General features: G+C 38.7%; 1 protein-coding gene across 1 annotated transcript; it reads right to left on the reverse strand.

Moving 5' to 3' along the window:
* LOC119652112 lies at positions 1-24972 on the reverse strand. The gene is made up of 3 exons (XM_038056052.1): positions 24441-24972; positions 9333-9705; positions 1-306 (listed from the first exon to the last, which is right to left on the reverse strand). Exons 1-3 carry the CDS (start codon positions 24746-24748, stop codon positions 1-3), a joined length of 987 nt encoding a protein of 328 aa, XP_037911980.1. The 5' UTR covers positions 24749-24972.
* Positions 24973-26804: the final 1832 nt, after the last annotated feature.

Consider the following 26804-nt stretch of genomic DNA (forward strand, 5'->3'; position numbering starts at 1 on the left):
TCATTGAGATATTTTATCGATCACATCAAAAATTGTTTTCGAAGTGCTTTTGAGTTTTGGTATCCAGTCTCCATGAAACAACGATGTCCACAACGAAGAACTTTGCGGTTGTGATATTGAGGTCTTCTTGGTGTCGCTGGAATTACTAGCGTCTTCAGTTGGGTCTTGATAATCAATATTTGTATCTGATAACGACCTCCCTCCGCCTAGGTAGTCAACATAGTCATAGTCGCCAACAATTGGATTCACTTTTGAATAATAAATAGCTGCAAAAGTTGAATAAATGACCAAGACGGCGGTAGCCAACTGCAATGAGAAAGAATTTATGGTTAGAATTAATTTATTTAGATTATTAGATTTAGTTTGCTTGACTGTACCAAATTGCTTTTAGAAAATAATATATGCGCTATGAGCATCAGATTTTCCTTATTGTGAAGGGTGCAATCTATCTTATCGCCAACGGTGCAGTCAGTAAAGAATAAATAGTACAAGTCTTTGGTAGTACACCCAAAGATCAAGGAATCGTCTCAGTTTTTTGACGGATTTCGATCGCGGGAATCAGGAAATTACACGTATCGTTTTGAAATTGGATAATTTATTAGCAATTATCGAATTGCCTTCACACGGGATATCCAACGTCCAGCGCTCTACACACTGCTTTATGCAGATGATGTTTTCCTAGCATCTGATAGCAAAAATGATCTCGAGCAACTTGTTCAAAAATGGAATGATCGCCTCATGCAACACGGTCTCAGATTGAATTTAAACAAAACTGAATTTTTGACGACCGATCCCCATGAAACAGGCACAATCACTGTCAGCGGCAGTGATCTGCCCAGATCTGAGCGATTTAAATACCTCGGGTCAACGCTATCAGCCAATGGAGAGCTGCGTTATGAAATTGCTTCACGCATTAACGCAACCTGGATGAAGTGGCGTTCCACAACTGGTGTCCTTTGTGATCGACGTATCAACGAACGTCTCAAATCTAAAATTTACCGCAATGTTGTCCGTCCAGTCGCTCTCTATGGCTCTGAGTGTTGGCCGACCATAAAAGACAATGAACGGCGTCTTGCGGTAATGGAGACGAAGATGCTACGTTGGACAAGTGGCGTCACACGTTTAGATCACATCCGAAATGAGGATATTCGCGATCGTTATGGGGTTGCACCGATCGTGGAAAAGTTGCGAGAGAGGCGTCTTCGATGGTATGGTCACGCAATTCGTGCAAACGAGAATTCACTTGCAAAGATTGGTCTGAACATCGAAGTCGATGGTAAACGACCAAAAGGCAGACCTAAGCAACGGTGGCTTGATACGCTGGATGGGGATTTGAAAGCCTCGAGATTGCACCCAGATCAGGCATTCGATAGAGCCAAATGGCGAAGCCGATCACGACGAGCCGACCCCGCTTGTGAACGGGACAAAGGCTGAAGAAAAAGAAGAAGAATTATCGAATTGCCTTTTTTACAAACTTTATAGGTGTCATTTATCGCTTAATGGGCAGAGCACGTCAACTACGCCTAAACGCCATCGTTCGCGGTTGAAATACACTTCAGCTCCTTCCGAGACCTTCGAACTGGTCCCCTATTATTCTTCGCCATGTGTCCCTGGGGCCGCTCATCCGCTGGCTATCTTGAGGTAGTGGATTCTACTGCGTGACGTAGGAAGCAATACAGTTACTGCCACTTCTGCTTTTTGATCAAATTTTTTACGGGCAACTGGCCTGTACGCCAACTAGTTCCTCGTTCAGAATTGTATCAGAACAGCGTACCCCAATGACACACATATTGTAGACAAGTGTTGATGAAGGCCTGGAGTTTTTGAGTAACGTTGGAGTCACTGTTGACTTGCTACTACCATATAGCAACACTTATTGGAGTGATGGGTTGAGTAATTTGATGAGCTACTGAACAACCAGAACATCGGCGAGTTTGAGGTCCCGCCAACTGAAGAAGACGGACAAATACTGCCACCGCCAAGTATAGGAGAAACAGTCCGTACAATTCATCGGCTTAAAAATCATAAGTCGCCAGGAGCCGATGGAGTTACAGCCGAATTGGTTAAATATGGAGGCGACCAGCTAAACCAAGTGGTTCATCAACTTGTGCTCAAGGTACGGGACAGCGAATCAATGCCTGACGATTGGCAACGAGGCATTATCTGTCTCATACATTAAAAGGGAGATACCACACAGTGCAGCAATTATAAAGGTATCACGTTGCTGAGTACCATCTATAAGATATTCCTGCTTTTAAAACTTAAAATTTATTGATTTAATAATAATTGATCTTAATGATGTCAAACACTTCACAATAATGATTAACTTTTTCGCAATGAAAATGTATAATGATGCTAAAAAGCCACGACACGCGCCTGTTTCATTAAGTTTCTATTCACCGCTTTTCAATGTAATGCAAAGCATAACGGTATTTTTTCTGTCTGCAGAGGGTACAGCTATGGGCAAATAATAAGAAGGTATGCATATCCTAAAACTACATACATTAAATAATTCGCCGGCACTGCATTGTGAATCCGAAACGAGAATAAGGAATTCAGGAAGTGAGTCAAGTAAAAAGTGTTCCCAATTAATAGTGAAAATATAGTGACGCCGGAGGAGTAGAATTTCCAGGCGGAACAAGTATATGTATGTATATATGTAACACGTTCCGAATTTGGAGGTTAAACGCGGGGAAAATGATTACTGTTTTAGCTTTTTGATTATCAAAGAATTAACTTTTTGATTATAAAAGAATTAATATCAAAATTTATTATAAGGCATTACAAATTGTTGAAATGAATTGGAAATTATAAAAAATGGTAGCAGACAAACAATTAGAATTTATTGGAAAGGGTATGACAGTTTACGATATGTTACAGAAATTCGACAAAACGTATTTGGCGCAATTCACGTCATCACAAATATAATAATATGCAGAGGAAAACTAGAGTAATTTAAAGTGAAGAACTATGAAGAACTTCTTCGCAGAGTTCGAGAAAGCAGTCAACGAGTAAAAGTAGGAGAAATCGAGAAAAAGAGCGCTACCGCCAAGCTATAACTACCTAGGGTACTTCATTGACGTCATACCGGGAAAACAGGACAGTGTATTATATTAAATGAAAAATTAATGAAAGGAACATATCTGGAAGGGAATTTTATTATAAATCTAATATGAGTATCTTCGCAGCTAATTTTGAAGGGAAATGTTTTTCTTGTGGGAAAGCTGACCATCAACAAAGCGGTTGTTGGAGTCAACGAAGTCAACAGTGAAACAGCAGAAGAGCTGCTCAACGAGGCCGCGCCCATTATGGGCAGAGAAGCAACAGTCGAAGCAGGAGGGCTCAACCCTACTGCCGAGGCTCAGGCTGCTATGCAGCTTAACCAAAAGACAGAGCGTTTGTGAACAAAGCTCAGTAAGGACTGCAGAAACAGATTATACTGAAGCATGGGTTACATAAGTATTTAATCCACAGATTAAACAGGTAAGAGGGTGCAAGTTTAGCGAGGAATGTAACGAAATACATTAACTGTTAAATAGTAGTTGTGCAGATCACAATATTCAGATTTTGATAAGTACGTAAATTTAAAGGAACCTATAACTGTCAAATTACCGGATGGAAAAATTAAAAGTTACAAAAGCAGAATATCTAAAAAATAGAGAATATCTAACTAGAATATCTAAAAAATTCGAAAAAAGTGTATATGTAAAAGGAATCAAGCCGAATTTATTGAATCTGTCGAAAATGAGTAAAACTCGTACTACAGTAGCAGAAGACGAAAATGGAAAAATTTACAATCAAGTAAAAAACTATTAGCAGTTGCATATAAAAGAGAAAATTTGCACTTTATGAAAAGCTCATTAAACAAAAGTACATTTAATAAAGGATATGAAAACAAAGTAAAGTTGACTAATAAAGAAAGTGGCATAGGACATTAGGCCATATAAATTTTCATCATTTAAATAAATTATTTAGTAAATGATAAATTAGTAGTAGATTTGCAAATAAAATTGAAAATATTGATATGAAGTGTGTAAATTGCATTGAGAATAAAGTGGCATATGTACCGTTTAAAAACTAAAGTAATTTTAGAGCTAGTTCACACTGATCTAAATGGTCCATACAATCCTGATGATTTTTTATGAAAAGTAAAGCAAACTGCAAGATGTTTATAGAATGAAGAGAGTCTTAAAGAAGTCGGTTACTGGGGAGACGAGAAGTGTGGGCAAAAGTGTGTCCTGCATACCATGGATGTTTCCGTAGACGTGTCCAGGGATTTTATTGATAGCATGCCACGAAGAATTGAGACTTTACTGGAACTAAAAGTGAACACAGAAAGTATTAGTGGCGAATAATGGTTTGTGACTTTAACCATTATTCGCCACACCACTGATCACGCTACTTCAATAAGATTTTATTTAATTTTTTCTCTTTAGGTGCTGGCAAAAATAAATGAATCCTCGAAGCCTGTTCCAGATATGATATCAAAATCATATTTGGGGATTTTAACAGACAAGTAGGGACTACCTTACATCAAAATATGAATGGTTGTTGGAAGTACCTGGTTTGCGTGGAAAGCGGTCCACAAACAAACGCGGACCTCTTTAGACGAGACCACTTTCATTCAAATTGACCACGTGCTGATCGGATGCCGCCACCTCTCAGCCTTGACGAATGTCAGAATATATAGGGTGACAATATAGGCTCGGATCACTATCTCGTTGGCATGGTGCTCCAAGCTCGAATAACAACACCACCTAGAATCCCCTCTGACAATCAGGTGAGAGTTAACACTGAAGCCATTCACAACACAGCCCTCCGCAATACCTATAAGAGGGAAATGGATGCCGTAATAATCGCAGTCAACAAAGATCTTCTTTTCTTCTTTTTTTTGGGCCTTTGTCCCGTTCACAAGCGGGGTCGGCTCGTTATGATCGGTTTCGCCACTTGGCTCTATCGAATGCCTTATCTGGGTGCAATCTCGAGGCTTTTAAATCCCCATCCAACGTATCAAGCCACCGTTGTTTAGGCCTGCCTTTTCGTCGTTTACCATCGACTTCGATGTTCAGACCAATCTTGGCAAGTGAATTCTCGTTAGCACGAATTGCGTGACCATACCATCGAAGACGGCTTTCTCGCAATTTTTCCACGATCGGGGCAACCCCATAACGATCGCGGATATTTTCATTTTGGATGTGATCAAAACTTGTGACGCCACTAGTCAAACGTTACATCTTCGTCTACATTACCGCAAGACGCCGTTCATTGTCTTTTATAGTCGGCCAACACTCAGAACCATAGAGAGCGACAGGACGGACAACATTGCGGTATACTTTCGATTTGAGACGTTCGTTGATACGTCGATCGCAACGAACACCAGTTGTGGAACGCCACTTCATCCAGTTTGCGTTAATGCGTGAAGCAATTTCATAACGCAATTCTCCATTGGCTGATAGCATTGACCCGAGGTATTTAAATCGCCCAGTTCTGGGCAGATCACTGCCGCTGACAGTGATTGTGCCTATATCATGGGGATCGGTCGTCAAAAATTCAGTTTTGTTTAAATTCAATCTGAGACCGTGTTTCATGAGGCGATCATTCCATTTTTGGACAAGTTGCTCGAGAACATTTTTGCTATCAGATGCTAGGAAAACAACTATTATTAACGAAGTTATAGAAGGTGAAAATTTTGTATTTTATGTCATCATAACATATCAATTCGAAGAATTTTTGGCCTCCTACATGAGGATGGACGATTCCGAAGCTTACATAACGACGAAATCTATGAGCGATGCCATGACCCTCCGGTTGTGGATAAAATCCGGCTCAATAGGTTACGGTGGGCGGGTCACTTAATCCGTATGGATGAGGATGATCCCACCCGGAAAGTCTATATGGGCAATATCTATGGTTGAAAAAGAAGACGAGGCAGATCCCGCCTAAGATGGAGTGATGGCGTAGGTCAGGACTGCAGACAGCTTTTAGGGATATCGAATTGGTGGACCTTGGCGCAAAACCGGGATGCCTGGCGTTGCTTATTAAGGCAGACCTAGACCGGATACCGGTTGTTGCGTCGTTGATGATGATGATGATGAAAAATAAATACAGTATAATTTAGTTTATGTTTAAAAAAAGAAATTAAAAATAAACTTATTCCCCAAGAACCTATGTCGAAAAATTCACCTCCGCGAATAAATGAAGCTTGATCGGTTTTGAGAGTAACTTCTCTCATATTACACTTAAGGTATTTAAAATTTGCAAGCATGCTAACTCATTTGCAATGTAACTTAATTACATTTCTTATCTGAATATCACCGTGTAATTTGATACCATATATTTCAGTAAACTTCTGAAGCATGGTTTTACTAATATTTTCTATACCTTCAGTAGATTCTCAAGGTAACTGATATCGAGCACGATGGTAAGAATAGTTTTTAATAAGATCCGGTTTCCCCAGGAAGCTGGACGCTGTAGGTATTAAAGGTTTTGTGAGATATCGGTATGATGGGTATTTCCGAGCTTAGGCATTATATAGTGATAGCTTCTTCATTTTTTTCAGATTTTGCGGTTTGGTATTTTTTGAGAATAGATCCGTAAAGGAGTGATGACTATCGATCCTGCCCACTCCCGACTTTTCCGCCAAATGTCAAAACCAACACCAGCCGTGAAAAGTACTAACCTAGACCTTTCATTTGACATCCCACATGACAATATTTGGTGAAAAAAATGTACACCAACTTTCTGCTTGTATGGGGTCCGCTCCGTAAATTCGACGGAAAATTATGTATGCTCACTGTATGCGTGAGCGTTCACAGTTCTTACCTTTTCATCAAATTTGGAGTCAATCGTTATAACTGTTTCCGAGAAAAATGTGTGCGACGGACAGACAGACAAAGAGACAGACGATTTTAATACGGTTTTGTTTTACATAAAACCTTAAAAAGAAGAAACTCGGATGGGAGAGAACTTCTGGGACAGAGTCTACTGGAAATCGGCCACCTGCCAGACCAAAAAGTGTCGAGGCAAACACGAAATGACAACCAGTTACGGTATGGTGGAAAGAAAGCAAGGGAGTATATTATAGGGAAACAGTTGAGTAACTGATGTCATCCCAATCTGACAAACTAAAGCTGAAATTTGGAGCCACAATAGGCTGTTTTTGAGAGTTTCAACACCTTGAAACTTAACGAATGCTAGGAGCCTTTATATGGTGTCATATGTAATTATAATGAGAGTTAGGGGTGGCGGTTACGGAGAAGGTAAAGGAAAAGTTGGAGGATATTCATAGGTCGGGATACTAGCGGACACTAGAAATTGTGGTTCATATTATGACTTGTATTGCTGTAAAAAGTTGTCTATTAGATCCAGAAAAAGTAAATATAACATACCATATTATTGTTAACTTTGTTTGAATAGCTTTTTGCAAGGGATATATTCGGTTGCCTAGATTTCATATGAGGGCATTATTTTGATTTTTTCCGTTTGACAGTTAGCTTGGACGAATAGACAAACAAATTGAAATCGGTTGATTTCAACAATGTTTTGTTTTATAAATAAGGATGTCGATAAGCTGTGCATGATCTATAAGACCAAATTGCAATGGCAAAGATGGTAAGTCTAAAAACAGTGTTAATATTACCGTCGACTTAGTCCATCAGTATCGCTTATTCATGTTTTCTAGAACTATATCTGGTAACTGAATTTATAGAACTATTTCAAGATACCATTAAATGCGAATAAACCAGAAGTGCTTGATATTTTAAAAGCAATTTAGTGAGGCAAGTATTGATAAAAGTTAGCGGTATCTGTTCAGTGAAAGTCAAACAACAACTGAGGCCACTGCCGTGAATTAACATACAGCCTTGGACACAAGTATTAAGCACCCTCAGGAAATGTTGAAACGTTGAAAAGTACAAATGACTTTTATAAACGCTTTGGATACAACCTAGGCCGATACCATTACATGTGAAATAAGACAACATGAAACCTTTAATGATGATTGGTACAACATCTGCGAGGTAAAATTCATTCAATTCAATTGATGATGTGTATCAGTTTCTATTTGTTATTGTTAGTTCAAGCACGTGGCGTTTTGCTATTTTTTGGTTAAGTCGGATTGTTGTATTTTCAAAAATGATAAAAAGGATGAGCTTTTAATAGGAAAACCGTTAAAAATACATTTTCTTTTAAGGAAAAATGAAGTTCACGTTGAAATATGAAAGTTAGTGAAGTGTTGGTGGTGAGCAGTTCAGCTTTCTATTAAAACTTTGTCACGCTAATCGATGAAAATCGGGTAGAAAACGCGACATGCCAGAACAGGAAACTTACCATATTCGCGAGCCTGTTAATCACCTTAAAAAAATTGTCAGAGCTTGTTAGGGATCTGCAGAAAAAAGTAGAAAGGTTATTAGTGCTCGTACAGCAAAAAAAGCTGCCAAAGTGGATTATAACGATTATGGAACCGGAAAGAAAGTGTAGCTTTACAAGCAGAGCGAAAAAGAATTCCTTGAAGTGGGTTTGAGGTCAGCATTGCACAGCGGGAAATTCGAGGAATGTTATACGGTTCGACGAATTGAACTTTGGAGTAAGTTTGGATACGAGCGTTTACATAATATTAGGTCGCCCTCATAAATGTTTTAACTGCAATTATGAAAATGATGATCAAATTGAGGAAAACATGATTTTTATTTTTTCCCCAGTATAAAAAACGTTGTGGGACGTCGTGTTGGTAATTTATCTGGATTGTGAGACGGCCACTGTTATGTACAGAGGAAACAGTTTTATGCTGTTAAAATGTATGGGCGTTAGTGGCATCGGGGAAACGGTAAAAGTCAGATAAACAAAGAAAAATATATAGATGTGTTAGAAACTGACTTGATGCCTTCATTGACGCACATTTTCGGTAACACCAACTTAAATAGTGGTAAATTCTGACAAGTTAACTCACCATATTACAAATCAGCTACCGCAATGGGTTGGTCTAGAGAGAAAAGCATTGTCTTGTTAGATTGGCCAATTCAGTCCCCAGAAGTGAGTCTCATCGATCATCTTTAGGGTACCCTAAAGCAAAAAGTAAGGGAGCACAGCGTTACATCTAAAACAATGCTAAAAAGCAGCAACTGTGAATGAGGACCTGAGTCAAATCAGGGTAATAATCTCGGGCGAGCGCAATGCTGATCACACTGCCTCCTATAGGGTATAGGGTACTGTATTCCCGTAGTGTATCGTTGCGGCCTTGCATGAAGTGCTCTAACACACGTCAAGGCCCTGATCCAATTGGAATGTTGCGCCAATAATAATTATTATTATTATATTAGAAGAGAAAGTATTACCTGAAAAGCAGCCCAGAATTTGTAGGATCCTTCGGTAATGACGAAATCATAGTATCCCTTCAATGGATCACCTTTTATATAACGGGCCTCGGACACACTTGTTTCCAGGGTTGTCGGTGCAGGAGTTAAGGGTTCTACTGGTTCGGGCGTACTGCCAATTTCATCGATACTCGTTAAATTTAGATTTCTTCTAGACCTATCGTCTTCCACTGTCTGATTTTGATTTCTTTCCAAGTTCTCAGCTAACTTCTTTCGATGCTGTTCCACTACACTCCATGCAGAGTGAAGGGCGGCGATTACATCAAGGATGTTAGTCGGTGAGTTGAATGGATTTGTCATTGAATTTGAATCATGGTTTTCATAACTGTAATCACTGAAATTAAAAAGGAAAATAAATATTCAGATGTGTTTCACTCAGTTTTTATGAGATGAAACTCTTATTATTTAACTAAATAAAATCTAAATCCATACATGTTTTCTTTTTTTGGGGAAAAAGGCGCTTTATTGAATAATCAGTTATGCAGTGTTTCGTGACCCATTTGTCCATTTCATTCAGTGCAATATCTTTCCTCGCAGAAGACCTCATACTGTGAAATATGTAAAACACCTCTTAGTAAAGGAAACTTGTGTAAAACTAAACCTTATTAAATCAAATCGGTTTAGTGTTTGTTACATGCATTTTATTCAGAATCAATCATCGGGTATTTGGTGTTGAAACCGCGATATTTCATGCATGCCCTAAACGATTTTGAGCGAAAGCGGGGTGAAATTTTTGTCCTGGACCAATAAATCAACCGAAAGTGTAGACTTAAAGTGTGGGGCTCATTCCTAGAAACTATCTAATTGAAAGTCTGAAAAAATAATGGCGGTTAAGGAACTTCAATCCGCTGAACTCTAGGAGTGGCTAAAAAAGAAGCCAATCCCCGTTTAATTACTGAAATTGGGTGCCCAAGGCCACTTAAGGCTGACTTTATATTTGTTATTTAGCTTTTTAAGGTTTTGTGTGAAACTCAAACCTTTTTAGCATCAATTCAGTGTCTGTCTGTTGCGCCTGATTTATTCGGAAAAGGCTGAATTAATTGTCACGAAATTTGGTGAGGATGTGTGGTCTGCGAATCCCTTTACATATATCGGGCGGCGACATTTTGTGTTGGGTCTGAGGGGGTCCCCCATATATGCGAAAGGCGATTGCAGAATTCTTTTTCACAGAATATAGCCACAATTAAAGTGAATTAAAGATTAGTACTTTTCGAAATCGATCTTTTTTTCTAATACTGGGTAAAACATAGGCCAGTATTTTGAGACCCAAAAAGTAAAACAGATGTCGTTCTCAGATTGTATTCAACCGAAAAATCTGGAAAAATTCACAATGGTGCATCTATGTGAAATCTAGGCCTCAAAATACATCCCAATCCTACATCTGCTCAAATAAAGTTATTAATGGCATATTACTACAGTTCGGAAATACCCAAAAATCTTCCTTAAGTACATCCCAAAAGTACAAGATTTGGCATTGGTGTGAAGGATAGTAATATAAGGCATAACTTTCTTTCAATAAAATCCAGCTAATATTAACAAGGTAAACGTAAATTTATTGCACTTTCAGACGTGTATGGCGTTATCATTTTGTATTTTGTTTGCTTAAAGTAATTTTCTTAATTTATTGCTTATTCATTTTGTAGTTAGAAAATACTTGTCCTAGAAGGTAAAGCTCTTTATGGTTAAAATGATGTAAAAAGGTCCTAGTGACAAGTAAGTAAGTAAGTAAGAAAGTAGTTGCTAAGGAATTCAGCATCTCGCAGTCCGATTCCGTAACACGAACCCTGTTGGAAGAAAGAAGGCTAACAGACATCCGAGAAAATCAACTGAGGTGCAGGACCGTCTACTTGTCCCTATTGTGTGAAGGAATAAGTTTAACATGGCGCCTTCAGCAATTCGAAAGCCATTAACATTGAAAACAACTGTTACGAAAGTTAACGAGCGCGGAAAGGAGTGCCAAAAGCTGGACCGCCATATCTTGTGATTCGGCTAATCAAAATCTATCCTCTTTCAAAAGAAAGGATTCGTCATGTTCGATTACCTTGTGGAAAACGTTAAGACATCAAAAACCAAGCGTTCGTAGTCAAACATGGAGGTAGACCTATGATGGTACTTTCTTGTTTTTCTCGTGGTGTAATTGGCCCAATGTCTAAGGTTGAGGTTTTGATGGCTCCAGCCAAATACTGTAATTTATTATCGGAATCTATCCTACCTTATTCTCGCGACAATTGGGCAACGATTGGGTTTTTATACACGTCAATAATTTAACACTTTCAACTCGAATGCCGAAGAGTTGGCTGGACGGCAATCATATAAACCGTCTATGGCCTGCACAACCCCTCATTTGAATCCGATCGAACATCGGTGGGACATCATTAACAAAAAGGTCAGGAAACTCATTTTTACAAATGAATAAAACAAGAGTGTGTGAGATTTACAATGAATCCGATTTTTTGGCTTGTTGACTGCAGACTTCAGGGCTGTCGTGCAAAATGATATGCGACAAATTATTAAGTTTCTAATTCGCATACTTGTTCATTTCAAGGTTTTGTGTAAACCTTATTAAAATGGATTCGATGTTTGTCTGTCTGTCTCTCTATACAAAATCTAGGCCTCAAAATACATCTCGTTCCAACATCTACACAAATAAAGTTAATAATAGTATATTGCCATATTTTATAAATTTATCGGAAAACCCCTCAGTGTAGGCGATAATATAGGACATAATTCCTGAAAGTTTGAACGCAATCTAACTATTATTGACAAAGTTATTGAAAGTTAAATTTCTGCATTCCACGTAAATTTATTCCATTCTAAAACGAGTATGACGACATCGTCTGTGAACTTATATGGAGGGTGGGGTCCATGGGGTCATTTTCGTTGTTTTTATTATTTGTTTTTAGTTATTTGAATGTTAGTATCAATTACTGGCGACAGGCCTGTGTATGGATATGTACGTCCAATGGAGTTTGTGGGAAGTGTTCAATAAATGGGACATGTTGACATGTTGGACATATGCTTTCGTAAGTAATTTGGAAACGCGCCTATATGCGTTAAATCAATTAGATGGAATGTTTGCTTATTTAAGATGAACACATTCATATGTATTGCAGATATATGTGTATCTTGTCGTTTGGCAAAATATGAAGGAATATTTTATATTCTTAGCTATGTGCGAAAACGTGCATAGAGAGTTGCTCACATAAGAAGGAAAAAAAAACCTTTTACCTCAAGCGACTTGTTTCATTTTTATTCAAGTTGTGTTTTTGTAAAAAAATTCGTATATATTTTGAGCACGTTTTTTCCTCCTAAAATACTGACGAAAGCGGCAAGAATGCAAGTTGTGACAACTTTATCAAAAAGTCAAATTACATATCTTATTCTATATAAAATATGCGACGAAAGAACGTATAAACATATAAAATAAAGATTAAAAATATTTTTGTTCTTAGACGAAAACCATCTTTGAAAACTTTGACCACGTTTTCCTGCACTGTACGTATATGAATTCTTTTGTTTAGGTAGTAAAGCGGAAATGCGTGACGATGACTTGGGTCAATTTGAATGGATAACCTTTGTTTATTTAAGACCAACGCAATATTTACGCTTTTGATATGTGCATATGTATATCTGTATGTATACTTATATTAGGGGGGTCATCCCGTGTGAAGGCCGTTTTTTTTGGCTTTTTTTAGAAATTTTTTGTGAAGAACTGGAGAAAGATGCAAATTCGAACTTTTCACCGTAGATTTACTAATATCTTGAGTGTGCATAGTAATTTTTCTAGCCCAATCACAAAGTTCGTTATTGAAATACAGACCAATTTCTACACCCATCACCAAAAAAAACTGTTTTTCTGCTGCCACGCTAGAGGGCGCTGTGATCATCTTAGAGAAAAAAGTAAACGGCATTTTAACGTACAGACTTAACTTCAGTCCGCAAACTAGGATTATTAAAAAATATTAAAAACTAAATTTTTGGTACCGTGTTAAACTTTTCTTTGAATTTTGGCGTTTTTTTAGGCTTTTTCAATGAGTAAAACAAAAACTACTGAATTAATCGCAATTATCCTAGTTTGCGGACCGTAGAAATATGCCTTGAATAAGTCGTGAAAATTTCAAAGAATTTGGTAGGATAGATTTTGGGCTATGGTGGCAGCCGATTTTCAACATGTGGTTTCGAGAAAAATGCATTTAAAAAGTAGAATGCGATTTTTAGCCATAAAACCTTAACTGACCATTAATTTGCTATACCTAGTCCATAAACCTTAGGTTTCTTGAAGAGACACATGTACGGCCTTGGCTTCAATTCTTGCCCGTTCAGCGAAGTCATTCGAACGTCATTCGGACCGATAAATACGATAAATACGGCAATCGAAATAAATCTGGCATGTGGCTTATCACGTGTTTGACACTATAATTTCCGAATGACTTCGAATATCAAAAAATCACTTCGCCCATATATTCTACATTATATCTAGACAACAAAAACATTCGATTCCGCGGATCTGACACGACACATAATGAAGAAATATTTTGCATTTTTAAGGTTTTGTGTGAAACAAAACCTTATTAGAATCGATTCGATGTCTGTCTGTCCGTCTGTCTGTCTGTCTGTCTGTCTGTCTGTCTGTCTGTCACAGCCGATTTATTCGGAAATGGCTGGACCGATTGTCACGAAAATCGGTAGGAGTATGTGATCTGCCGTTCCCTTTACATGCAGCAACTGGCGCCATTTTGGGTTAAGTTTAAGGGGGGGCTCCCCATACATGTGAAAGGAGGCTGCAAAATTTTTTTTCACAGAATGTAGCCATGTGGGGTATCAAATGAAAGGTGTCAATTAGTACTTTCCGAAACTGGTTCAATATATGATATTGCGTGAAATATAGGGGAGTCAGGGCTCCAAATATGACCATCAAAAAGTGTAACAGGTCTCGTTCTCAGAACCTATCCAACCGAAAAATCTGAAAAAAATCACAGTAGTGCAACTCTACGAAATCTAGGCCTCAAAATATATCCGGTTCCGATATCTGCCCAAATAAAGTTAATAATAGTATATTTCCACATTTTAGAAATTTACCCGGCACCCCCCTTATGTGCATCCCAGAAGTATAAAATTTGGCATGCGTATAATGAAGAATATAATGCACAATTTAATCAAGTTTGAAGAAAATCAAACTATTATTAACAAAGTTATAGGGGGTAAAACTTTACAATTTTTTGTGAATTTCGTGCACTCTACAACCTGCATGACGTCATCATCACATATCAATTCATCAATACCACAACGAAGTAAGTTCGTATGAATTGGGTGGAAAAGAATTATTTTGTTTTAGTTTTTTAATCATTTGTATATGAATATCAATTATTCCAACGAGACATGTGTGTATGTAGCTACAGTATATGCGTGCTAATGGACTTTGCGGGTAGTGCCTAATTCAGATAGAAGAAGTAAATCGGAAATATGGGTACGATCAATTGATATACGTGCATATATGTGTACAGTATTCGGAAATAGACAGTTTGTTTGTTTAGGCTAAGCGTACCATCTACGGCTGTAATATTTACGTATGTCTCGTAGTTTTGTAGCTGTATACGGATAGAAAAATATACGTTGAAATTTCTTAGATAAGATAAACACAAAACCTTTATACCCGAAGCGTGAGCTTCCGGTATTCCGACTTGTTAGTTATATGCGATGCGAATGGAAAACCGTACATAGAAGGTACCTCACAAACGATGAACGCAAAACTTTGATACCCGAAGCGCCCAGCTTCCGGTATTCCGAGTTGTTTCAGTTAATTTTCAGTGATGAGGATATTCTAAACGCATTCTATCATATTACCCTATTGACTGTATTAATTCCTCCTATTTTTAAGGTTTGGTGTTAAACAAAACCTTATTTAAATCGGTTTACTGACTGTCTGTCTGTCTATCCGTCACACGTATTTTTCTCGGAGACGGTTATAGCGATTGACACCAAATTTGGTAGAAAGGTGAGAACTGTGAATTTCATCCTTTTACGTCGAATTTAGGGGGGTTCCCCATGCACGCAAAAGGGGCTGTAAAGTTTTTTTCAACAAATATAGTCAGGTGGTAATCAAATGAAAGGTCTCTGTTAGAACTTTTTGGCATTTGTTGGAAAGGTGGGGAGTGCGAGGGGTTGAAAGTAATCACTTCTTTAACGGACTCATTCTCAGAAACTATACAACCGAAAAATCTAAAAAAAATCGCGAATTTGTCACTAAATAGTGCCTAGGCTCCGAAATGCCTTCCATATCGATATCTGCTCAAATAAAGTTAATAATAGTACATTACTGTAATTTTTAGTAATTGGGGGGACAACCCAGCTTGAGTTCATCCTAGAATAACGAATACCAATGTAGGCTACAGCATGGTGCATGACTCTACAAACTTTGGTGAAAATCGCACTGTTACTAATAAAGTTATAATAGGTCAAAACTGTCGCTTCTGAGTAAATTGGGAACTTTGAATGTGAATATCACTTGAGGGTGGATTTTTTTCACATAATATATTCATATATTACGTGCTACGTGCTAATGGGACAAATGCACACTCAAATCTCTTTATAAAATAAATACACAAAACATACCTGAAGCGTCTAGTTTCCGGTTTCCCGACTTGTTTGTTGATAATACCAAAATATTTTTTCACAGAATTTGGAAGCGCGGTATCAAATGAAAGCGCTCAGTTCTAGTTCTTTTCGAAAGTGATGATATTTTTGATACCAGGTGAAACGTAGGGGAATGTGGGCTTAAAATATGACCCTCAAAAAGTGCAACAGGTCTCATTCTCAGAACCTATCCAATCTGAAAAAATTGCATTGGTGTATCTTCCTGGGCGTCAAAGTACATCCCGTTCAGATATCCGCACAAGTAAAGTCAATAATAGTATATTAGCATATTTTAAAAATTTAACCGGAAACCCCCCTTAAATTCATGCTAGAAGTGCGGTGGTAGTGGTATAAAATAAAATAAAGTATGACTTTGGGAAGTTTGAAGGTAATCCAACTATTATTAACAAAGTTATAGAAGGTGAAATTTTTGTATTTTATGTCATCATAACATATCAATTCATCAATACCACAAGAAGTGAACTCATATGAATCGGGGGCGAAGGAAACTACTTGTTTTAGTTTTCGAATCATTAATATCAATTACTCGAGCCAGACATTCATGTCTGTATGCATTTATATGTATATGCTAATACTACTGCCTAATTCAAATATATCTATTTGGGCATTAAACCGTATTCAATATACGTACTCCGGAGAAAATGCCTCAAGGTAAAATCTCAGAGGAATTTGGAGTCACAGGCGCCTCTTGTTACCGGTGATGTTATTTATGTTGTTTTGGCTGGAAGGCTTGGAGGGAATTAATGAACTCTGAAACTTTTTCTCAAACATTTCAACGAATGATGACATTCGCACCGGAATCGTAGATAAACACCTACTAAAAGAAGGTTCTCGGCCCGAGTGGGTGTCGCATTCTTCTTATTTGCATTAATGCATTCTGCTGTGGTGCGGCAGGATTCGCAGCGAATGCGAACAAATAGATGGCGCGGAACTCTCCACTTTTTAGAACTCGCCACGGGAGTGGAGGACTAGCGGTGGGAAAGTGCCGTTGGTTGGGACAGGAAAAGACCGCATGGAAATAAGCCGGTCTCTTCTGTCTCAACCACCAAGAAGTATAGGCGTTTTCTCACGCGGCCGATTAATTAAAATAACTTTCAACCTTCACCTGTGTAACTAAATAAAATTCAATTATACTTAGTAACTAGCTAAATTCGGTGTATCGTTTTATTTAAACCGAGAAAATAAACAGACTTAGAACTAAACTGACATTGTGTAGCAATTGATCCCAACTATAACTAAGCAGACAACGTGAAACTATGTTCTGCCTAGCATTAACCGTAAAGGTTTAGGAAGGATATTTTGGAAAACACGACCAAACTGTCACTGACAGATGTATGGGCAGGATGCATGCAGATCAGAAAGCAGAAATGGCAATGGCTAGGTTACACATTGGGAAAGGACCACAACTCGATTGCAGGTTATGCCATATAATCTAACCCACTATCCCAAGATGGCCGACAAGTGGGTGGCCCTAGAGTTGCAGGGTGCAGAACTATGACGCACTGCGCTTAGCTAAATACACATATCTTCGTAATATACTAACGCGTTAAATCGTTAAAACCTGTATGTTGGATACCAGTCGACTCAGCTGTGAATGAGTACCTGAGTCAAATCAGGGTAATAATCTCGGGCGAGTGCACTGTAGTGTACCGTAACGGTCTTGAATGAAGTGCTCTAACACACTTCAACGTCCTGATCCAATGTGGATTGTTGCGCCAACGATTATTATTATTATTAGTAGGTGTAATTAGTAACGATTTCAAGATGCCCAGCTATCAGGAGTAAGCTAACTTCGCCATGTTTTTTATATAGCATGGTGGTCCCAAGCCCAGATAAGAGGGGAGGGCTATCTCCAGTAAAATAGAAGTAAAATACTAAGACCAGGGAAAGAAATTAATAAAGTATACTTGGAGTTACTCCACTATGCTAGAGTCTATCTGATCTCTCTTGGTGACAGATCTCGAGGCAGCCTCGTAGAAATGCTAGGGCGTTCATCTCGATCGACGCGGCAGGACGGACCGGGGTCCTGTCGAGAAATTAGGAAGGGTTCTTGACAGCTGTCCTCCCTAAGTTTAGCAATAAGGTTAAATCCAGAGATGAATTTAGAGAGGGGAGAATAGTTAATAGTGTAGGTTTCTTGCAGCGCAAGAATTTCAAACTTATTGCTATTAGCATAATATTGTATGTTTGATTTATTTGCCCTAAAGCTTTGAACGTTCTATGGCAGTATTTTCACCAACGCTACAGCGAGCGTAGGTGATCACTTTCAAAGTCGGTCTCCGACTAAATCTGAATAAAAAAAAATATTTGTCGTCCGATCCCCATGAAACGGGCACTATTATTGACCTGCCCACCACTAAGCGATGTAAATATCTCGGCTCAAAGCTATCATCCAAAGGTGACCTGCTTTGTGAAATTGTTTCTGGTATCAGTGCATATTGGATGAAAGAGAGTTTGGTGAGAAGCGGTCAATCGAGCCGAAAGTTTTGGACAAGTCAGTGTAGATTGCATGGACATTTTTTCTTGCATTCAGAAATTTCCGAAGGAAGTTTGCGAATTCTAATAAATTAACCCGGTCGAACGACCGCGTTGAAATTCATGTTGCTCTTTCACAATGAGGTGGCTGATTGTTGTTGTACTCTTGATGGGTTAATATGAAAATGAACTTCAAGAGACGGATGCTGGGTATTGGTTTTAAGGTAAGGTGAATCGTTAAGAAATCAAATAAAGCACCAGGAATGTTGGCCAATACCAAATCGAGAATGTAGTTATTCTGATTGTGAGTTATAAGACGAAACCACATTTGATAGCAGTTGGGAGAGCTAAATATGAGAAAGATTGGGGGAACTTGATCATACAATGGAAGCAAAAATTACTAACAGGACGCGGTTTTTTGGGATAAACGCTTAAAGATTAATGTATTGCAGATGAGGCAAATAAATCGACGAAAATCCAGCAGATTGGTTTTGAGGCGCCTACTATTTTGGATCTGTTACGATATGCTCCCGTAGCCAGGGCGGGACAGTTCAATTTTGTTTATGCCGCTCTTTTAATGTGGCAGTATTGGAGAGCGTTGTATGCCAGAGAAGAGGAAGTGTGTCATACAGTGCTCGCAAAAAGGTAGCAAAACTACAGGATGCATGCCAGGAACACGTTCCATAAAATTCCCGGAAAATAGAAAATACTCAATTACGCCTGAAAGTAACTAGGTTTTTCTTGACGGTTGAAAGTTTAAGGCGAACTCTACAATTTTTACGTGCCCAGAAATGACGGCACATAATGATTTTTTTCAAAAGCTGGCTTCCCCCATAAGGTCACTTTAGATTCACATTTGAAAGAGTCTATATCACGATCCACATAGTCATAGCATGTAGAGAATAGCTTTCGGAATTAACAGTGAAATGAGATTCTTCGGAAATTGGTATAATTTGGAATTATGGCAACATAAACAAGGTTTTGCGGTAATCGCACGAACTATTGGCAGGAATCGAAAGGTCGTTATGAATTTTATTGGGGATCCGGAGATATATGGGAGCAAAGTTACCAGCTCCTTACTAAGATTTCACCATGGGAGAAGCATCGAATTTTCTAATTAACGTAATTCAAAACTCGCTACTCAGCTAAAGCGAAAACCACCGTTAACGGCTCTTCGCAAGATACATCCTTTAGCGGTTTGCATACTTAGTATTTATTCGACAAAAATGTGAGGTGTGTGATATTTTCAGACGAGACAAGATTTTATTTAAATGGTCAAAGTGGGTAAAAATATCATTTGCACGACATTCGGAAGTAGAAAATAACTTCAAAATAACAGCATGATAGAAGATTCTCAATGATGTGGAATGCTATCGGGTTCACCGGTTGGTCGGATTTAGCGTTAATCAGTGGGAAAATGAGCACTGATAAATATGGACAGCTATTGGAATAGCCGATATCTGACGGTCTCATGACCCTCACAGATGCTCCGCTGACTTTGCAGCAGTGCAATTCGGCCATAGTAGGCGCAGCAAGTGAAATCTTTCAAGAAAAAGAATCAAACTTTCCTATTGGCCAGGATGGTCACCAATAATCAGTGTTTACCCCGAAGGAAAACAATATGCAACGCCGAATGAGATAAATACAACAATTGTTAGATTTGGGGTGAAATTTTTCACAAATACATTAAAAGAACAAATCGGAAACCGGAAGCTTGGCGCTTCAGATATGAAAGGTTTTTTTGCGTTTTTAAGGTTTTGTTTGTAAAACAAAACCTTATTAAAATCGGTTTACTGTCTGTCTGTCTGTCCGTCTGTCTGTCTGTCTGTCTGTCTGTCCGTCACACGCATTTTTCTCGGAGACGGTTATAGCGATTGGCACCGAATTTGGTAGAACGGTGGGAACTGTGAACGGTCACGCATACAGTGAGTTACATCCTTTTAAAACGAATTTAAGGGGGGGTCCCCATACATGCAAAGGGAAGGTGTAAATTTTTTTTTCATCAAATATAGTCATGTGGGGTATCAAATTAAAGGTCTCGATTAGTACTTTTCGAAACCAGTCTTAGTTTTGACTTTTGTTGAAAAGGTGGGGGGTGCGGGGGGTTGAAAGTGGTCATTTTTTAACGAACCCATTTTCAGAAACTACCCAACCGAAAAATCTGAAAAAAATCAGGGGGCTGTCACTATACCCTCCATACCGATACCTCTTCAAATAAAGTTAATAATAGTACATTACTATAGTTTTTAGTAATTGACAGGAAAACCCCCCTTAAGTTCACCCTAGAATCACAAAATTTTGCAGCAATATAGGCTACAGTATAGAGCATAATCCTGCCAAATTTGGTGAAAATCGCACTATTACTAACAAAGTAATACTAGGTCAAAGCTGTCGCTTCTCTGCAAATTCGAGACTATGAATATCAATATCACTTGAAAGTGGCTATTTTCACAAAATAATGCATATTTTACGAGCTACATGCTAATGGGACAAATGCACACCCAAATCTCTTTATAAAAGAAATACACAAAACCTTTCATACCTGAAGCGTCTAGCTTCCGGTTTCCCGACTTGTTTTGTATTAATATTCCGCTAGACAATAGTTGTTTTCAACAAAATCTTAAAAATATGCAGAAGCTTTTCAGAAGAATGTATGAAGTAGGTAAAAGTAGTGCGGGTTGAATTCAGCACTAGTCTTAAACTAAAAACAATATTACTTTGGCTTATTAAAGTCGGTTTACTGTTTGTCCATCGATCACACTTTGCTCAGAAATGGTTGCACCTATTGGCACGAAATTTGCATTAAGTAACATCATTCGTTCTACAGTAAGATTAAGGGGGCCCATGCATGCAAAAGGAAAGTGGGTTTGTACATGAAAAGTCTCGGACCGTTGTCGTCATAATCGACAAATTGGAAAAAAATCATTGAGCTGTTCCTATACCATGTCAAGCCCTCTAAAGTATATTACTGCCCTGGATGAAACCGTCGTCCAACTTTTTTTATATTACTATATTTTTTAAAAAGGCATGAAAAAGGTATTTTGTCTTTTTTCTTCAGCTTTTATCCCTTTCATTAGCGAGGTCGGCTCGCCATTTGGTTTTATCAAATGCGTGAGTTGGATGCAATCGCTAGGCTTTTCAATCCCCACCAGCGTATCAAGCTACCGTTGTTTCGGTCGGCCTTTTGGTCGCTTACCATCGGCTTCGATGCTTTGACCAATCATGGCAAGTGAATTCTTGTTAGCGTGAATGACGTGGCTAACCATCGAAGACGCCCCTATCGCAGTTTTTCCACGATCGGTGCAACCCCATATCGATCGATCCTCCTGGTTGCGTTAATGCGTGAAGCAATTTCATAACGCAGCTCTGCATTCGCTGATAGTATTGACCCGAGATATTTCAATTGCTCAGCTCTGGGCAGGTCACGGTCGCTGACAGTGATTGTGCCCGTTTCATGGGGATCGGTTGTCGGTTGTTTTATCAAGATTCAATCCGATACCGTGTTGTATGAGTCGATCATTCCATTTTTCGCCAAGGTATGAAAAAGGTATAAGATAGGAAAAGCTGGAACCTCCACTAAGTTCATCCATCCAGTATGGAGAATGATACTACCAAGTTTGTTGAAAATCGTACTGTCGCTTATAAAGTTATAATATGTTCGACTAGCCTTTTCCGTTTCCTCTACGTGTGCTATCTGCTGTGTAACCAACAAATGTCAACCTTTGAGAAATACCTTATTATTTTCAGGAGAAAATGTGTATTTTTGTAGGTTTGACAACTAAAATTCGGAATTTTCCAAACCATTTCAGAATTTATCTGTTAATTTTAGACCTTCACAAACTAATTTTAGATTTTTACACAAATTTCAATTTCAAATTCAGACTTTTCCATTCCCAATTCAGAGTTTTTTCATATTTTACTATGAAGTTTTATACTAACTTTTCTAAAATCGGAACTGCCCATCAATTTTTTATTAATATTTACTTTATCGAGCCGGTGATAATGATGCAATGGCGTCGTTTAAGACTAATAGCAATACCATCATTGAAACTCATTTAAACTTCTTAACACTTGGGAAGTCCTCTCAATTGTCAGTGAGTATTCATGAGATTTTACAGGAAGCGTCGGAATTAATGTTAGTCACAAGTCTAGAAATCATGAAAAACAACAACAGATTGTACTTTTCCCAAACCTTAATTGGTAGGTCAACAAATAATGACAGAAAATTGATGAGCCGCTCAGATTTTATCTTAAAGAGTATAAAACTTTGTAGTAAAATATTGTTTGGGGAATTCCGAATCAGGTTTGCAAAATCTATTTTTATCTACCAATTTGTAAAGGATCTTACTGACTTGTTCCAGTAGTTTAGAAAATAAAAAGAAATTTTCAGGTTTGCTATTTTTGGCGTATTATCTTTATCAGAATGCAGAACAAATTTACCCAATGTTATTGCGGAATGGGACGGAAAAGCTCATAAAAAATAATCCTACATAGTAGATCACCTGTTTACTCCATATGCTGATGCCGTGCGTTAAAAGGTCCTTGTAGAATGATTATAGGAAAAATTCAAATAGGCTGATTTGAAGTTGCCAACTCAGCAAAAAAAAAAATACCTTGCATGCGAGAATTGTTCTTAATCCCAGCGAAAATGCTTTGCCACGTGTCTATTGTAAAGTTAACATTTCCTTTCCATTTTTCAATACACGAGCTGACAGATTTGTATCGGAATCCTCGAATTATCTTTGGAAGTAATCTGGTTTATCGTTTAGGTCTACTGAGGCTTAGTAATACATATGGATTAACAATTAAATTTCCTAATGGTTGTCACTCATTCTTAAGGGGCGCTTACGATACGAGGAGCAGCGTCGCCGACATGCCCGAGCAAATAGTTTTGATCTCCTAGCGGGAATTATACCTATGTCCTAGGTAGTAGCCTTGAGAAAGCTTCTTGCTGAAGAACGAACTGCTAATGACCGGTACATTTCAGAACACACTTCTGGGAGCCCTTGGAGCCATCGACAACTCCTTGCTGAAGTCGATGGGGTGATATAAGCCTAGCTCTGCCAAGGTGGTAGTTGTGGCGTGTATTAACAGTCAACCCCTTCAATTCAAGTACCTTGAATTGACGCTCAACTCAAAGATAACCCTTTTCAATCAGCGGACAATACTATAGCTGGAGTTTCGGCCTTAAGTCGACTAATGGCAAACGTTGAGGGCCCTACATCAAGCAGGCGGCATCTTCTAATGAGAGCAGCGTTTTGTGTTTTGCTTTAATGGCGCAGAGATATGGTGTGATGCTATGGGCAAGCACAGACATATGCCCATTGCCTCTGAGCCGGCCGTGTGGGTGCCCACGGGAGTGATTCCCGTTGTTCTTTTTGCTAAAGAACGCGAAGCCACATACCAGCACAGGTGCAGAGGTGGCTCCTCGTGAAGAACGGCCATCTTTAGTGTACGTGAGTGGCAACTCTCTTGAAAAAACGAGAAAAGAGGCAGATGGAGGGACCTTAAGTGCGTGGCTGAATCGAATACATGGTGAGACTGTTCAAATGGGGGGTGGCTCCCACCGCGCTACATTGTTAGAGAGATGCTGAGGAGCGCTGACAGGTGGAGCCGTTTTGCGTATTACGTTTGGGTTTTTGTTGCAAAGATAATAGAGCTCCACCGGTGAAGATGCCGGATCGGAGCGGGTTCCTTGAAGTAATAGTTCCCTTCCACTTCTCTTCTCGCTTTTGTGAAAAGAATTCCCTGATGAGCTTGTGTAGTTCTGTAGATTGGACAATGGCTGCGGATATGATGGTTGCTAGTGAAACAGATAAAGCCTTGAATTTATTTTAGTAAGCCGATCCAATCACCCATTGCTGCGCTACATCCTGATAATTACTCTTCCGCTGTGGGTATATAAAATATTCTACAATAGATTTAGAAATTTTGCCATACCTAGTTTGGTTCTCCTCCGCCTGTGCAGTTGTTGAATTTGAATTTTGGTAATTGTAGGCATCGTCGTCTAGCAGGTTTTCATCTGAATTATCATCATTCCACTCTGAATAAGTCAGATCTTCATATCCTGACCGCACCAGTGTAACGTTTACTATTTGTTTTTCCACTTTAACTCCATTTTCGTCGATGTAATGGCCTATCTGACTCTTGTCTGTTGTATCCTTTCGTAAATACATTGCTGTTGTACTACACGACGATACAATGAGGAAGCAAAATGTCACACAATATCCTCGCCGAACGTTAGACATTCTTCTGTTTAGAATAGTTATTTTTTGTTGTCTATAATTCCGAACTACACAAATTCACATTGCATTATACTGTTAACATGGAGTTGAGCGGTTATCTAATTGTTATCACAATACTTTTCACATTGCACGTAAGACAAAGTTTCGTTGTATCAATCGATTTATTCGTATTCCTAAACTGGAAATCTGATGTAGTCGATACACCTCAGCAATTTGAGTGAGCACTCTGCTGGGCAACTGTTTTTACTAGAATTACTTCTTGTAGCATTTCTACTAAATAACGAGTCATGCTTCCCCAATTAGTAACTTCCACAATACCGTAAGAAGTTTCAAATGATCATAACGATATCACCCGCGTTTAACTGCTTTATCTTGGGGTCGGCAGAGAATTTTTCAGAATAATTTTTTTTCATCTGGTGGATGTTCTTGGCAAAGCCATGGATATTGCAAAAACAAACTGTATTTGGAATAAATTTGACCCGTCTAATTTTAGTGTGTTCTACATGCATGTATTACACATCTATCCAGGTATACATGTTAATATGCATGCGTCATATGAGTCAAATAATTGTCATGGACTTGTTATCACGGATATGTGAAATTAGGTCAAGAATCGATAGAATGAGAGTTGTTGAACTGAGTGAAGAAGTTTTGGTTGGCCTATATTGAATCAATTCGAGAAATACAAATAGAAAGTAATAAATTCACTTTTTAGGTTATAGTAAATAAGAGATGATTATTTCGACACTTTACCCTAGGGAATCACCTCCTCATTCAAAATCGTTTGAGTTTTGCCATTTCACTTCAATGGCAAACTAACTGGATGAAAATTAATCTCTACATATAAGATGTTAAATGGTCAATATCTTTTTTTTTAAGGTTTTATTTTCATCAAAACCTTATTAAAATTATTTATTTGTTTATTAATTTATTAATTTGTTTATTTATTTAATTAAAGACAATACACAGGAAGTAAATTCCTAGTTACATATTGCCCTCAGAGGGAGGAGTAAGTAAAAGGCTTAACTTACGCTTGAAACTGAAAAAGGAGACAGAGCCAAAGGATCCAAACTGTAGGGCTTTGTAGGGCTGGCATACTCTCCGAGTTGACAGAGCAGTCCATCAGGCAATTGCAGTGTTTGAAAACGGTACACATATCAGGAAAGATGCAGTGTCGCCCCAAGGAAGGGGGATTCAAAATGCGGAGCCGTGACGAATAGTCCACATGGGGAAGATCCTTTTTGAGAAAAAAGGTCCAGGTTAATTTATGTTGTACTGCTTCATAAGTGCGACCATCACAGTTGCGAAAGGGGGGCCAGACTACACAGCAATATTCAACGATATTTCTGACAAGGGAGTTGAAAAGTATTACAGAGGGCTGAATTGAGGTAAAGTTTGAGGAGGAACGTAGGATAAAATCATTTTGGCAGCTCGAATGATGATGTTAATGAAATCGGAACTGAAGTGAAGTTTGCCATCGAAGATCACATCTAGGTCTTGAAAGGAGGTCAGTAGTGAAAGTTGTTGCCCGACAGTAGGGAAAGGATGTGGGGAGGGTTTAAGTGAATAGCACATCCAGTGGCATTTATAGATATTCAGCGTCAGCTTATTAACCGAGCACCAACAGACCAAATTATCAAGGTTGGATTTTAAGCACAGTCCAGCGGAGACGAAACAGAGACAAATCAGTTAAGGTGGTCAGCGTACAGCAAACACGGCCGGGTGAAGATGTAGGGTAGGTTGTTGACACACGGGAAAAGTAGGAGTCAAGGAGAAACCAAAAGGCAGGCCGAAACAACGGTGGCTTGATACGCTGGCTGGGGATTTAAAAGCCTCAAGATTTCACCCAGATTAGGCATTCGACAGAGCTTACTGACGAAACCGATCACGACGAGCCGACCCCGCTTGTGCAAGGAACAAAGGGTGAAGAAAAAAGAAGAAGGATAGAGCCTTGGCGAACTCCTGAGGAAGGAGAGAAGGAACGGGATGAGTGTCCATGAAAAGAAACCCTGCAGGAGCAGTGTGGGTGGTAGGAGGAAATCAAAGACAGAGTTGAGGG

Source organism: Hermetia illucens, chromosome 3 (assembly GCF_905115235.1).
Source record: "Hermetia illucens chromosome 3, iHerIll2.2.curated.20191125, whole genome shotgun sequence".
Taxonomy (NCBI): Eukaryota; Metazoa; Arthropoda; class Insecta; order Diptera; family Stratiomyidae; genus Hermetia; species Hermetia illucens.

Bases quoted from the DNA above. Each gene is read 5' to 3' on its own strand.
- LOC119652112 (XM_038056052.1), bottom strand. From the start codon at position 24,748: ATGTCTAACGTTCGGCGAGGATATTGTGTGACATTTTGCTTCCTCATT. The intron at 9,706-24,440 runs GTATGGCAAAAT...TTTTAATTTCAG, and splicing joins GCGGAGGAGAACCAAACTAG to TGATTACAGTTATGAAAACC. The intron at 307-9,332 runs GTAATACTTTCT...TTCTCATTGCAG, and splicing joins AATTCTGGGCTGCTTTTCAG to TTGGCTACCGCCGTCTTGGT.